Source organism: Podarcis raffonei, chromosome 3 (assembly GCF_027172205.1).
Source record: "Podarcis raffonei isolate rPodRaf1 chromosome 3, rPodRaf1.pri, whole genome shotgun sequence".
Classification (NCBI taxonomy): domain Eukaryota; kingdom Metazoa; phylum Chordata; class Lepidosauria; order Squamata; family Lacertidae; genus Podarcis; species Podarcis raffonei.
Genome location: NC_070604.1, coordinates 53,016,683 through 53,030,947, shown reverse-complemented (window position 1 = coordinate 53,030,947; position 14,265 = coordinate 53,016,683). Strand labels below are relative to the sequence as shown.

Genomic DNA, 14,265 nt, shown 5'->3' with positions numbered 1-14,265 from the left:
GCCGACAACACAACAGTGGCAAAAATAGCAGTGTGGAAACTGAGGTGATGTGGAATTGATAAAGTGACTAGACGAGAGTCAGCAGAAGGCCCCACAAGATGCTCCAAGTTTCTAAAGGAAAATATGATAAAACAAGCAAACCAAATAGCAGCCTCCTAAGCTACCTCTCCATCTAACAGGGGAAGGGAGGTGGGCTTCTAATCCCACTTTGAAGATAACACTTATAGGCTTTATTCACATGATTCTCCCTCTCTTTATAAGCTTACCCTCATATCCTTTGACCTTTCCAAACAGGTGTAGTGATTAGAATGCTGAACTAGAATTGGGGAGGCCAGGTTAAAATTCCCATTCTGCCATGAAGCTTACCGGAACCTTGGGCCTGTCACTGTCTCTCCGCCTAACCTACCCCACAGGGTTGTTGTTAATTTATTTATACTCTGCCTTTTTCTCTAATGGGATTATATCAATCTAATAGCCAGAAAGAAATAAACTATTGGCTAGCAGCAGTAATCCCACTATCCCCAATTAGCAAAACAACATGATATGGAATTCTATAAACAAGCAGCTTAGAGTATTTACATACCTGGGATCATCTTCAGGCTTTTCTTTTAATTCTTGTTTTCCTTTCTTCTCTTGCGGTAACCCAATCATGAAGTATTTGTCTCTCACGCTGGGGAAATCATCTAGCATAGATTTTAAACTGTTGTAATAAGCAATGATCTGACTTCGAAGAGAGTATTGTGATATACGATGGTTCATCCTAAAATGGTACCAAAGTTTAGCATTAGCAAAACACTATAGTGCTCATATCTGAAGAACCAGTTTCCCTGCTTTATTGTTTTCTTTCACTGAAATGTAAAGGACATATCCAAATTATAAATATTAGCACAGAAGAAACTTCGCAATTTCTTAGTGCTCTCTTGCTCATGAATGGACAAAATGTGTTGTGTAAAATACATTGTATTTTCAATGTTAGGGAAGAATAAATGGTAGCACTCTTCCTTCCTCCCTCCCTCCCTCCCTCTCTTCCCCCTTCCCAGAATATAATGGACTGTCTAACAACTGCTGTGACCCAGATTATTACAATTGTTCTTATATAGGCAGTTTATTTGCAGAAACTGCCTGAAGCATGATTGCTTTTACTTCCCAACTGGCCCTGTTGAAATTATTTTAGTATTATTGATGTTGTTTGTGTTTTGCTTTGTTACATTTTGGCAGGCTTTTTGTTTTTTACTTATAGGCTTGGACATTACTCTCTTCTATTTTCTAGCTGATCGAAGGACAGACTGTTTGGCTTTGTCTCCCCATTATTGAAATGTCCACATCGTACCAATATAATATAGCATCGGCCTGCAGTGAGAATAGGAAAATAAACTTTTTACATACATTCATACAAACCACCTCCACTAGCCTTTGGTGGAGATATGCTGTATAGATTTTGTGTACTTACTTATGGCAGTATTCAACAATAACTTCTCTTTTGACTTTTTCAACTTCCTCCTGCAACAAATTATACCATTTGCTTTTTTTACATAACATTTCCAGTTTTACATAATTATGCATATATATTATCTTACAAAGACACACGCCAATGGAAAGTTGTGTATTCAAAAAGTCAAATGCTGCAACCTCTCTTCATAGGGAAGTTGCTCCATCCTATTGATGTGTGTGATTGCCCTTTTTCAGGCCTAAAAATTCATCTCTCATAACCACTATCTGCCTCAGTTTCTCAGACTCCCCTTTTCAAACGTTAGTTCAAGCACTAGAATGTTCCCTATATTTTCTGTTGTGAAGAAAGTTACAAATAATTCAGTCAGCTTTTCCACAATCTCCTAATCCTTCTTTAGCACATCTTTGACTCCCTTGTCATCCAGCCACCTCCCTGTAATGTATTTAAATAACTTATTGTTGGCCTTGATGTATTTAGCAATGTGGTCCTCAAATTCTTTTTTTGCATCCCTTACTAGCTTTTTCCACTTTTTTGTGTCAAAGCATGCTGGTTTATATTAGGCCGAGTTGCCACAATACACTCCATTTGAGCTTCTAATATTGTGTGTGTGTTTTTAAACAACTCCCAAACATTTGGGAGTGCACTGATTCTGAAGCCATAAAGTTCACTAAGTGTTAGTCTGAAAACACATACAACAAAATGTAAGTAAATTCCGAGATGATTTCCTGGCACACTTACAGGATTTTGCATTCTAGTCCCCAGGATTTGTTTCTTTTGAATGAACGTGTTCAGCATCATGTCCCGTGGACCCTGTTTCTCCAACTGAATTGAGACAAAAGCTTCTCGAGGCCTGGAGAACGAGCAATAATGTTATCCTGAAGGTAGAAATACTGACATTTTCCTGTTAATAGGCAAACTACATAGTTGAACAACTAATATTTACCCCATATCTACACTTTATAAACATTTAGTATTTATGCCATGATTAAACAGACTGACTTTAACTAAGGAATCCATGCTTATTGTAAATATAGTGACTTTGCAAATACTATCTGTCAGCTGTGGCTCCTTTCTAACAATACAACACTTATTTCCCGTAATGTGATCCAACACCACCTCTGTAGCTGAAGGTGTATACATATTCCAACAGTATGAGCAGGACCCATCATGTAGGGTGTCCCCAGTGCAGTATTATAGAGGTTCTTTGAGGAATGGCAGGACATAAAATAAATTAATTTCCCATCCATTTCTTGCCCAGCCAGAAAGGGGAGAGCAAAAAAAGCTGGTAAAAAATATCCATAAGATTGTAAATGAATACTTGTATGGATTGAGGCAAACTGCAACACTGTGGGATCATGTCAATGGATATACGTGCATGCCATAAGCTATGGGAATGGCGGTCTTTGAAAGTGCTGGAAGAGGCAGGAACATGAAGATATCAGTGGTTCTTGCATCCTAGTAAGAATGCTTAGACCTGTAGCCTCAGGGTGAGAATGAAAGAAAGAGCCGTGTGCATTGAAACATGCGTGCGTACATACATGGAAAACACCCTGCAGCCCATTATACTACCAACCTACCTTTTTAAAATGCTGCGTCCTGCTGCAAAATGTCGAATGGAATGTAAAACCAATGGTGCTGTGGCCAGAAACTGGTCTTCTGTTTCAGTTCCAACCATAGAACTTCTACTTGCTGAACTGCTCTGACTCCTCAGACTTAGACCTCCTTCCTGAAACATTAAAGACACACATTTCCTTTTACACAGATCTACACCACACCCCATTACCTAATGCAGATAATCCATTATCTAATGGTTCTTGTGGGATAAACTGCCTCAAATAACCAAATTGCTGGTCTAATTAATGCATTAAGGGGTTAAGACCACAAAGTAAGCTATCCTACCTTGATTAGCTCACCTTGGGAGGAACTAGGTAATCAAGTCTTTGTTCCTCCCTCTGTCTACCTGAGAAACGCAACGTGTAATGAGGTTTGAGCTAGCTGCTCCAGCGCAAACCGCATGGCTCTCACAAGCCACTCTTAAGTTCTTATACCAATAATTTAGGACGTTTCACCATTTGGAACTAAACTAAGTTTTACTGCCTGTGCAACATTTCTGACTGATGTATGAAAAAGCACATGAACCTGACCTTTAGAGAGCTCGTAAGTAAACAACTGTTAACTTACTAAATGTGTGGTCTTTTCCTATGCTGGGTAAATAGGGTACTATTTTGGAACTCACTTGGAAAGACATGTTTTAAAGGTCTAATGGCCTATACTTCCATGCTTTACTTTGCTGCATATTGTGTGATTTAAATCTCTGCTTGGATTCTCACCCAAGAGTACTTGCCCCAAACTTGGATCTTGACAACCTGACAGGGCGATTCTGAGGAGTGTAGTAGTCTATAGGGAAAGGGTTAAATATACCTTCCCCACTCACCTTCCAACTGTAGCCTCTGGTGGCTGATTTTCATTTCAAAAAGTAAGAAAAAGTTACACAACTGCAGTCCATGTATAGTTGGAGAGAGGGAGAAAATGCAAACCTTCATATCCAGAGTCCGCAAGGGCTGCATCATGGGGCAAAATGCAGCCTGTTGAACAGCAACAAGCAGTGTGTTTTTATGAGTGACTTGGCAGGCAAGAGCAATCTGAAGATTTTCTAGTCCATGAGACTTCAGTAACAGCTGAAGAATTAAGATAAAAACTATTAGGCCTCATATAATAACCGTAACATGAAGTTGCACAGTTTTCTCTTGATATAGATGTACTTATCCTTAGACTCACTGAAATCTTTTCACTTGCATTCAGATACAGGATTTTATTCTGCATAGATCTAGAACCATAATTAAGTGCAATATAAGGTTGCATATACAGTATACTTTTATACTGGGAGCTGAAGGTAGCAAAAGATACTGAGAGCTGTATAGCTCTCTGAAGGGTAAACCACAGTTGTCAGGATTCTTTAACAGGAATGAAAATGCACTTTAAATGTATAGTGCATTCACAGCCCCAAATAGTAAAATTGGATGCCACATGGAGTTGAATATGAAATAAAGTAGCAATGTTCATCAGAATATTTGGAGGAAATGTTGAAGAAGAGGTAGCTTCACCTTTTAAATGTCTGTTTCAATACATATTTTATACTTATTTCCTCCCCCATACTATTGCAGATCAGGTACATTCCCAGGTGAATCATGAGAAGGAAAGTCCAGGAAAACAAAAAGGAACGTTGAAATATATTTCATTGTGTTCCTTTCATTTTTTAAAAATTTGTTGAATGGCTATAATTAGATACTTCAACTTAGAAATGGTGCATCTACAATGTAATTTACGCACAGTGTAGATCCCCCTTACCTGTTTTACAGTGACTGAGATAGTCAGGGTACAGTTATATTAAAAATGACAACCCAGAACACTGCTGGTTCTCAAATAACTTCTGGTGCAAGACAAAAGAAAATTTATAGGAAGGGAAGGAATAAAATGTATTCATTGTGGTTGTACAGTATTGAGAATTACTGGGGGAAATAATTCAGTCACCTGAAGAATGCTGTCTCTTGTACGAAAGCTAAATTTTCCAATTTGATTGTCAATATCATGGATGTTTAACATTAAGCTGGATGGAATATATCTGCAAGAGGTAAATATTTCTAAATTACACAAGCTAATATGCAAGCATTCATGAATGTAGAAATGTAAATAAATGAAAAGGGAAAGTGCTGTGCTTGCTTCTTATTCACATTTTTTATTACACATATTTTTAATCTTATCTACAGAAGATGACTTGGATCCTAACTACCCTTGTGTGAACTGAAGGGCTCCTGGTTCTGTTTGTCATGCTTCTTCAGAGAGTCTTCCAGCACCTGCAGAGTAAATTTTCAAAGAGCAAAGGGGAAGGGGTCAGTGAAAGTTGGAGTGCCCTGTAAACAGAACTCCACTCATGGGATGCTCCTGCCAGCAGAAGCTTAGTTAGGATCTAAGCCCCTGTCTCCAATTATACCACTACAAAGTGGACTTCTTTGGAAGTAAGGCCAGGATATAAATTAAACAAACAGACAAATAAAATCAGACACATTTCCAAATGCTGGCCAACATAAAAGCAGCATATATTTCAAATAAATAGAGGGGTTGACTGTCTCACAAGGGAAACATTGGAGATGTGTGACATATTTCTTTGTATAGATTTAAAGAAATCTGTTTCTGAAAGTCACAGCAAATTTCTGAAATGCACTTGTGCTAAATCATACATTCTGCTAGTTTGTGATTGGTTTTAATTTCATATGGGAGACTGGTTACAAATAACTGCAAAAGCCATTTGTTTAATTACAGTACTCTTCTAACCCCCCCCCCCTATAGAACCCAGGGGACATAAAGTCATTGCAATTTTGCAAATCTAGGAGGGCTGGGCCTATTGAGAATACAGTACAAATATGCAGAGTATACTGAGAGAGAGTTATGCTACAACTGAGCTGGGCTGGATGATTAACTGGGCAAAATTAATCAGACCTTAAGTATAAATGTGAATACTTGGCCCCCAATATATCTGTATGCTTATGGAGTATCCACATCCCAGCCTCTAAGAAATACTACTGGAGAAGAATGGCAGCTATGGTCTCTTTCATGGAATAAACCTTCAGCAGTTTGTGTTAATAAACACTGGTGCCTCAGAAACCCTGAAATAGATGAGCTGCATTGAATTTGGCGGCGGCGGGGGAGGGGATTTGATTTCACTCCTTATATGTACTTTTCTTTTGTGAAATTATACTAGCTTTTTATTTTTAAAATACTAATATTGAAAAAGGTGAATTAAAACAACAGAAGCTCCAGTCACACTTTATGACAATGCTTAGAAAGAAGATCAATTTGGAAAGTTTTAAGAAAGAATAGCTGTTCTATTTCCACCTCATTTGGACCTAGATATGTTGCGTTTGGGGCTGATCAAAAGAAGAGGAAAATGTGCCAAAATACCCATAAAGCTCTGGTTTACCTATCCACACTACTGTCATGATGCTCTAGAAGAGAAGTAACAAATATTGGTGAGGGCTGGTCTGCTTTCTCTTTGTGAGTTGCAAATTCAAAGTACACGGGCCTTAAGTATAAATGGAACTCATCAAAGCCCATTTCTCCTGCAAATTCTTTGTAGAGTCTAAAAGGAAAAGAACACATACATCTAACTTTGCAATGTTTCTTTAGCCACTGTCAGGGTCACCCTTGCCGGCAACTCTTGCTTTGCTAGAAACAGAAATTTTGTTTGCCAGCAACTGTGCACTATTGATTATGGAGTTAAGAATCATTCTGTGTCTCAATAGGTGTGGGAGACAGTGGGCAATCTGACCGTGCGTATAAAACAGGGACGGGGAATCTCGGGGCTGGGGGACATCTCTGTCTGACCCTCAGGACCCACACTTGCTATGCTTTACACACTCCTTGACTGTTTTTGCTTGGCTGGAATGTGTCCTTGAACTCTGACAGTGCTTCTTGCTTGCCTAGATGGAAGAGTGGGTGGGTGGTGTGGAAAGTAGCCTATTCTACAAAGGTAAAATTCACATTCATTGCTCTGGCCCTGCTCACCACTGGCATGTGGGTCCCAAACAGTTGCCCAGAAGAGAATGCAGCCCTTGGGCTGAAAGGGGCTCCCCATCCTGGTGGAATAAAGGCGGCATAACTGAAATAGTGGTTTGGAGGGACTGACGAGAAGAGAGCCCTAAATGTCAACAAGAGTCCCAATATTATGGCACACTGGATATGCATTTTAACCTACATACCCCAAGAGCAGGGGGAAAAACCCTGCTGCACAAAAGCCTTAATGGTTACTTTCAATCCTTCTTCATTGGGATTTCAATATAGCTCCCTGCATTGCAATCCCATGTGCCCATTACTTTACCTCTGCAGCTGTGCACTTTCTACTGCTGCCTCTATCAATCGATGGCGGAGGGTTAGAAGTTCAAGGAGCCTTGAGAAGATGTTCAGAATAAAAGCTTGCTTTTCTTTCCCCTGTTTCTGCTTTCCCTCTTCTGCTGATTTCAGTGCTGACATAGCAATCTCTCTTACAAGACAAGGATCTTCAACCAGAACGTCTGTGAATAACTATGGGGGACATACACTTCCTTTCAACAGTCAGTAAAAATAATGTTGTTGCTTAATTGTCGTATCAAACCACGAGCCCAGGTTCAGATGACAAGTTAAGGCTGTTAAATATAATGGTTTAATTGACAATGAAATGGAGAATGCCTATGTGTATTGGTGAAAGGGATTAGCTAGAACATTCCATTGAAGCTAAAGAAGAACAATAAGGGTTCTCTGAGCTCCTAGATGGGTTGATAACTGTTATTGTTCTCTACTAGCTAATACGTGAGTGTTTAATCTTAGATCACATGGGTGCCATTGAATTTGTCCATCTCACAAGCATAAAATCCTTAAAAGTTTGTATTGAAACTTTTGGTTGACTGTGTCAACAAGAGAAAGAAGATTTGTAGACCATATCAACAGATCAGTCCATTTTAACTGACATGAATGTGTAGAGTCTGCAACAGAGATCACTAACAGCAGAGTCCTATGTCTCCTTGAAAGAAAGTCCCATTAAATAAAAGGGCACTTACTTTCAGGTAAGAATGTATATCATAGCCTGAATTATTTAAAAACAAGACAAAATCACTACAGATTTAGAATGTAGAAGACATACGTACATCTTTCTGAATTTGAGAGCCATAAAAAGACTCTGGCTGTTCCATGGTCAGCCATGTGTCCAGGGCAAGTTGAAGCACATGTTTTTCCAGATTAATTGCCTCCCTGGCTGTCTTTGGCCTACAGCTTTGCTGGAACTCCTGGAGGATATGACCCAGAGCTTTAGGAACTAAAAATACTAGGCCAAGGGAAGGGTGGAACTCGAGCAAATAAATGTTCTTCAAAGCCGAACTTTAAAAACAAAAACAAAATTAAAAAGCATTATGAAAGGATAGAATCATTACATTACAAGAAATAACTTTTGTTTTCAAGGAGCCTAATAGGACAAATGATAGTTTTGTTTAATCTAACCTGAAATCTGATACATTCCATGCAAACCTTTACATACCGAGTGTTTTATGTAAACTGCATAAATACATATTCTCCATTTATAAATCATTCTGTATCCTAGTATATAATGACAATGTAAGAATGTCATCATGGGGAACCATGCAAACTGCACTGCAGGTGAGCAGCTCAGGCAGGCAGAGCAGGCTCACAAGCCAAGTGAGTTAGCAGCATGGGTGGTGGCTATCTCGGGTGAGCAACAAAGGAACAGGCAGGACAGGACGGGAAACCACCTCAGCAACTGCCATACTCTGCTGCCACTGCCCACCTCACCTGTCACCCCTTCCTCCTGTTAGTGGCAGTGACAGCAACAGCAGGATGAAGCATAGGAAGGCCTTCTCTCCTTTGTTTCTTTGTCCTGCTGCTGCCACCGAAGAGGCGGAAGTGAAGGAGAGAAGATCTCCTTTCCGTCCTGCTGTTATTTGCTACCATTGCTAGTCAGTAGGAGACAAATGTGAGAAAATATTTCTCCCCTATGTTGCTCATGTTCTTGGCCTTCCCTCAACAGTGGAGGGGTCTAAGGGGAGGTTTGGCAAGGTCAATGGGGAGTGGGATGGGCGGTTTGGTGAGGAAGGTGCATTCCCAGCTGTCCTTCCTGCTTCTCCTTCAAACCTCCATAGTTTAAAGGAGTAATGTGGGGTGGGGTGTGGTTGGGGAGCTGAATTCCTTTGTAAACCTCCCTTTGCAATGTTGTCAATAAAATCTTCATTTGGAAAAGCCACGTTTGTTCATTTGGCTTAACATTATGTGCAAAGTAGGTCCGTGTGAAAGCTGACAAAACAAAGCTACTCATCTACAGTTTGATTAGCTTATCTGCACCAACCTCACTTTAATTCAAAGGGATAACAGAGTGACTTTTTGTGGAAGATTCTGACTGAGCAAGTTAAAGATGGGCTCCCTTATAATACGGTACTTGCATCATATGATAAAGAGAGACAGACGTTACTCACGGGGTGTTATTAATAGCAATTAACTGTTTTGCAATTATATATGGGGGGAAACCAAATTCACAGGTGCCACCTTTGGGACCATCACGCCAAATCCTGTGGTTATATTCACGTTGGTTATCTATCTAAAAACCAAATAAATAAAAACACAAGCCTCATGTAGCAGAAAAGGTGGGATATAAATGTAAGAAAACAGATTAAAAATAATAAATAAAAAACTCAAAGAGTCCACTAACCTGTTTGTTCAGTACACCTCTCACCAGCTGTAGGTGAAGCTCAAGGCAAGCACATTCATCTTTATAGATGTTCACAAAATACCCAAGATGGAAATCAAATCGAGGGCGTCTGTACATGATGTCTATTACAACTTGGGCCAAAGCAAATCTTTCTTCTGAATCTAATGCATGTTGATATGCTTCAAAGTAACTATTCAAAAGCTGAAAATAGATTTAAGGCAAAAATATATAGGTGGGTTTTTTTAAAAAAAGAATGATACCGTAATTTCTCTCTCTATTTTTTAAAAAAAGTTAACTTTCCCTATTTCACCTCTCTCTCTTATTTGCTAATTTAGTCAGCTATGTTTTATGTGGCTTAGCCATTCTGGGAACAGGACTATGGGAAAGAGGGACCTTAATTTCTATAAAGGAAGGGCTGGATGGGCTGTGGAACAGGAGCGTTAAAATGTTTCAAGATAAAATGTTTTGTAATGCAAGTTCTTTTGTAGTACTGCATTTCAGATGATAAAAATTGAGTATAATTTAAAAAATCAGCTTCATATTCATTTAATAACAATGGAGCATTCAGATTAAAGTGATACTTGGAGTAAGCCCACTGAAAATCAATGAAGCATTAGTCTGATATTTGCCTTGGATTTTGTCACATCTCACACTTTTAGTCTCTGAATTATGATAGCCCTGGAAAATATCCAAACCAATTAATTTAAGTTTTCCAGATATATTATAGTTATTAGAGCTACATAAGATGACTGGGGGAAGGGGGATCTAAAATACTGTATTCCAAAAATGATAATGATCGCTGTTTGCAAGTATAGTTGGTTTGAATAGTCCAACACACAGAGAGAGCCCTAGGCAACTTTGGAAGCAAGGATGAGAAATAATATTAATTTTAAAAAATATCGAATGTAACAGGAGCTCAGATTGGTTGGTTTTTAAAAATAATGTGGGAATATATATATACACCTGCCATTTATTTTCTAAGAAAGCTGTTTCACAAGTCCAAAGGTCAAGGATTACTGCAGATCGATCCACTGATGCATGAGCCCAGGCTGAGTAGTTGCTATTACTGGAATCACGGCATGCTTTGTGACCTCGAAAAGGAAAAACAGCACAACAGGCATTTCCACAGAAACCAGCAAGCTAAGGAAGAACAATGCCTACTTAACAAAATGCGGCTCTCCAAACCTCTCTATCTGGCTCCAAGGGCTCTCCCAAGCCACACACAGCCCACCAACCTCGTTCCACAACCTCTTAAGTGCTTTTGCCTGGGTGAGATGAATATTTGAACTGTAATGATACCTCCTGCTTGCCTGGATGAAGGCTGGAGAGATGAGTGTGATAAACATCTGGGTTTTACATTGCTGGAAACAGGGCCAGATTCAGGTTTGATGAGGCTCTAAGCTACTGAAGGTAATGGGGCCCTTTATATGTCCAGCTGTCCTTTGTCAACAACAAATTGTCGCTGTTTCTTGTGTTGAATATATGCTATATGGTAATTTATGGACCTAATTACATCATAGGAGCCTACACAACACAAATACTGTTGCTGTATATAGGTTTTGTTTTATTTGTTTTTTCACCTCATATTTTGGAAATGTACATCCAGGTTTGTTTCCTTTAAATTTTTTGGGGGCCCCCAAGAGAGTGGGGCCCTAAGCTATAGCTTGTTTAGCTTATACGTAAATCTGGCACTGGCTGGAAAGAAGCTTGCTGCACAAAAGAGTGACATCCTCTGGCCCCACCCACCACTGACATTCAGCCCTTGGAAGGTTGTCCACTACTTGAAAAAGGTCCCTTGCCCCAGTCCAACAACAAATATAGACTAGACATTGTGATATGAGGTGCCTAAAGGTGCTTGCTGTGTCACCATCGACACAGACCAGTGTTTCCCAAACTTGGGTCTGCAGCTGTTTTCGGACTACAATTTCCATCATCCCTGGCCACTGGTCTTGCTAGTTAGGGATGGTGGGAGTTGTAGTCCAAAAACAGCTGGAGACCCAAGTTTGGGAAACACTGACATAGACCTCAACATTTCACACAATCATATGAAAAGAGTCCAGAGTCCCACTCTGCTAGGCTGGCTCAGTAGCTGACAATAAGCAGCTTACTATAAACTGACGTTTAGCAAAGTCAGGCACCCCGGCTGAGTTTTTGGGTTACCAACTTTTGGGCTGGTGATCATCCTTATGAATGATCATTCCTATTTGTGCTCCTTTCCCCCCTCTCTGTCCTTCTCACTAGCAGAAGTGTACCAAACTGTGATGATTCTTACCTTTCCCTGCCTCAATGTACTGGGTTGCCACAAGCAAAAGCTGCTTTTCTAGCTCTTTCAGGTCCTGGAGGGCTACATCGTACACCACAAAAGCCCCTCGCTGATCCTGGGTGTGAACATACATGTCCTCTGTGGTGTAAAAATCATCATGGTTTTCTACCTCTGCAAACTCCATAAACTGCACACTGTGAACCTGTGCCAGGGACAGATTAAAAATAAACACATGATGAAGCCTATATTAGAAGTACCAAATAAAACAGTGCATGTACATGTGGGCATGTGGGCACACGTACATACATGTGTGTGTGTAACTTTCAAGAGTTTTGTAAAGGTATGGAAGAGTTTGACCTGCTGTAAACTTGTGAAGGAAGATTCAGTTCTGGTTGGCAATGAGATTTAGGAGTGGAAGCAGTGTATTTTTTGTGAATTTCAAGCTGAAGGCAAATTTTGAATGTTAAAAGTCTGACCCATCCATAGAACAGATTGCTTTAAGGCTGCAAGACTAAGCATGCTTGCTGGTGAGCAAGTCCCAATGAGATCCATGGGGCACTTCTGAAAATACACGATTAGGGTAGTAATTTTAGTAGTGGGGGAAGCTGCAGTGTACAGGAGGGAGACTTTGCTCATGTGTTTGCTGCATTTATTTAGTTAGTGAAATTTATACACCACTTAATTTTAAAAATACCCTCCATAAGTAGCTTACATAAAATGGTATAAAATAGCCATTTAACAATAGCAATAAAAATAGACAAATTATTTGAAAATTATTTTTCAAATGAGAAATAAAGTTTGAAAAGCAAATGTGCACCAGAAAATTACATAACAGGGTAGCCTGGCTAAGCAAAAAAGGCTTTAGCTGGCATTGAAAGCAATACAATGAAGGCATATGCCTAATGTTAATTTGTCTGCTTCGACCTTTGAACAGAGATAAAAAATCTATAACTCTGTGTCAGATGTGGAACACTCAAAAGCATTTCCGCATAAGGCATATGGCTTTGATTTTATGACCTGCACTTCATCAGCTTGGGTAAATACAGATTGTCATAAATAGAGCTGGGGTTGTAAGGAGACTGGGGATTCCCCTAAATGCCCCCATATGCTATATCCTGTATCATGCAGGACCTACTCCATATATATATGAAGCTGCCTAACACTAAGTCAGACCATTGGTCCATCTATCTCAGATCCTCTACTCCAATTGGCAGCAATTCTCCAGGGAGCTGGGAATGGCAGGGATTGAACCAGGGCCCTTCTGCATGCAAGGTCAGCTGGAACACCCGTTGACCTTGGTGCTGCACCTATTTTATTCATGTGTCTGTCTATGAAGCTATTTTACAAAGTGCCCAAATGCCTCACCTTATAGTCGGCTGGTGTGTAATGCACATAGGGGTGTGAACCAAGACCACCATAGGCACCTCTGCCCCCTTTGGCTGCATTTACCCAACAGGAATCTTCAGCAGTGGAGACCAGATGGCCAGCACTCAAGGCAAGACCCGAGGTGCTGATGGTTAGGGTTCTTTCAACGGATCTGAAGTAGTTGAGGATGCCCAAACAAATTCTCTAGTACAAATGAGACGGTTACAATGAAATAAAAATAAGACTTATTATGTACAGTCTTGCATAATATGAACATTTGAATGTGGTTTTTCTTTTTACCTGCAGCTCTCGGATTTGCAAGTGACGCAAAAGAAGGAGAGATAAGTAGGCTCCTTTCCTGATGGGAAGCCCCTCGCTGTCGGCCTCCATGTCCTCATCTAACCCCAGCAGCTGCAAGGTCGTTGTGTAACTACATTTTTCCCCCAAGAAGGAGAAATTTAATTAAATTACTGTTCCTCAAAGAGATTCTCAGTTACATCTAAATTGCATAATCTCTTTATATTTGCTTTCTAGGAGGTAAAGCTCCTACTGTAATCACTCACATGGAAACCTCCAGAACAGAAGAACATTTAGTGTTTTTTTAAAAAAATAATATTTTATTAGGTTTTAACAAGAAAAAAGGTTACAGAGTCAACAAAAAAAGGAAAATAAACACCAGAAAAATACAAAAACCAAAAATTCAACTCAAAAAACAAGAAAAAAAGAACAAGAAAAATAAAAATCCCTCCTTTCAATTTCTACCATTCTTTTACTTATTTTCCTGACTTCCTCTCACCTCCCTCTTTGTATTCCATTTAAAAATTTATTCAGCAAATTCATACCCTCTTATCTTACCCTTAATTATATATCCCCCAAACCATTTCTTGCAAATTCTTATTTCGCCTTATTACTCAAACCACTTCATTTTTGCATTAATTTCAT

The 14,265-nt window shown here is 39.6% G+C and overlaps 1 protein-coding gene across 14 annotated transcripts in view; it reads right to left on the bottom strand.

The window, feature by feature from the left end:
• LOC128410420 (uncharacterized) overlaps positions 1 to 14,265 on the bottom strand; it is a 63,098-nt gene that overhangs the window by 29,936 nt on the left and 18,897 nt on the right. For all 14 annotated transcript variants that reach the window (XM_053381630.1, XM_053381624.1, XM_053381632.1 and 11 more), the window contains 15 exons: positions 13,624 to 13,753; positions 13,324 to 13,527; positions 11,968 to 12,160; positions 10,659 to 10,786; positions 9,696 to 9,896; positions 9,463 to 9,584; positions 8,128 to 8,356; positions 7,326 to 7,528; positions 6,429 to 6,587; positions 4,982 to 5,072; positions 3,988 to 4,128; positions 3,028 to 3,176; positions 2,189 to 2,300; positions 1,451 to 1,500; positions 584 to 760 (listed from right to left, as the gene is read on the bottom strand). In XM_053381630.1, coding sequence (XP_053237605.1) covers positions 584 to 760; positions 1,451 to 1,500; positions 2,189 to 2,300; positions 3,028 to 3,176; positions 3,988 to 4,128; positions 4,982 to 5,072; positions 6,429 to 6,587; positions 7,326 to 7,528; positions 8,128 to 8,356; positions 9,463 to 9,584; positions 9,696 to 9,896; positions 10,659 to 10,786; positions 11,968 to 12,160; positions 13,324 to 13,527; positions 13,624 to 13,753 — 2,289 coding nt within the window. The remainder of the gene's footprint in view (positions 1 to 583; positions 761 to 1,450; positions 1,501 to 2,188; positions 2,301 to 3,027; positions 3,177 to 3,987; positions 4,129 to 4,981; positions 5,073 to 6,428; positions 6,588 to 7,325; positions 7,529 to 8,127; positions 8,357 to 9,462; positions 9,585 to 9,695; positions 9,897 to 10,658; positions 10,787 to 11,967; positions 12,161 to 13,323; positions 13,528 to 13,623; positions 13,754 to 14,265) is intronic.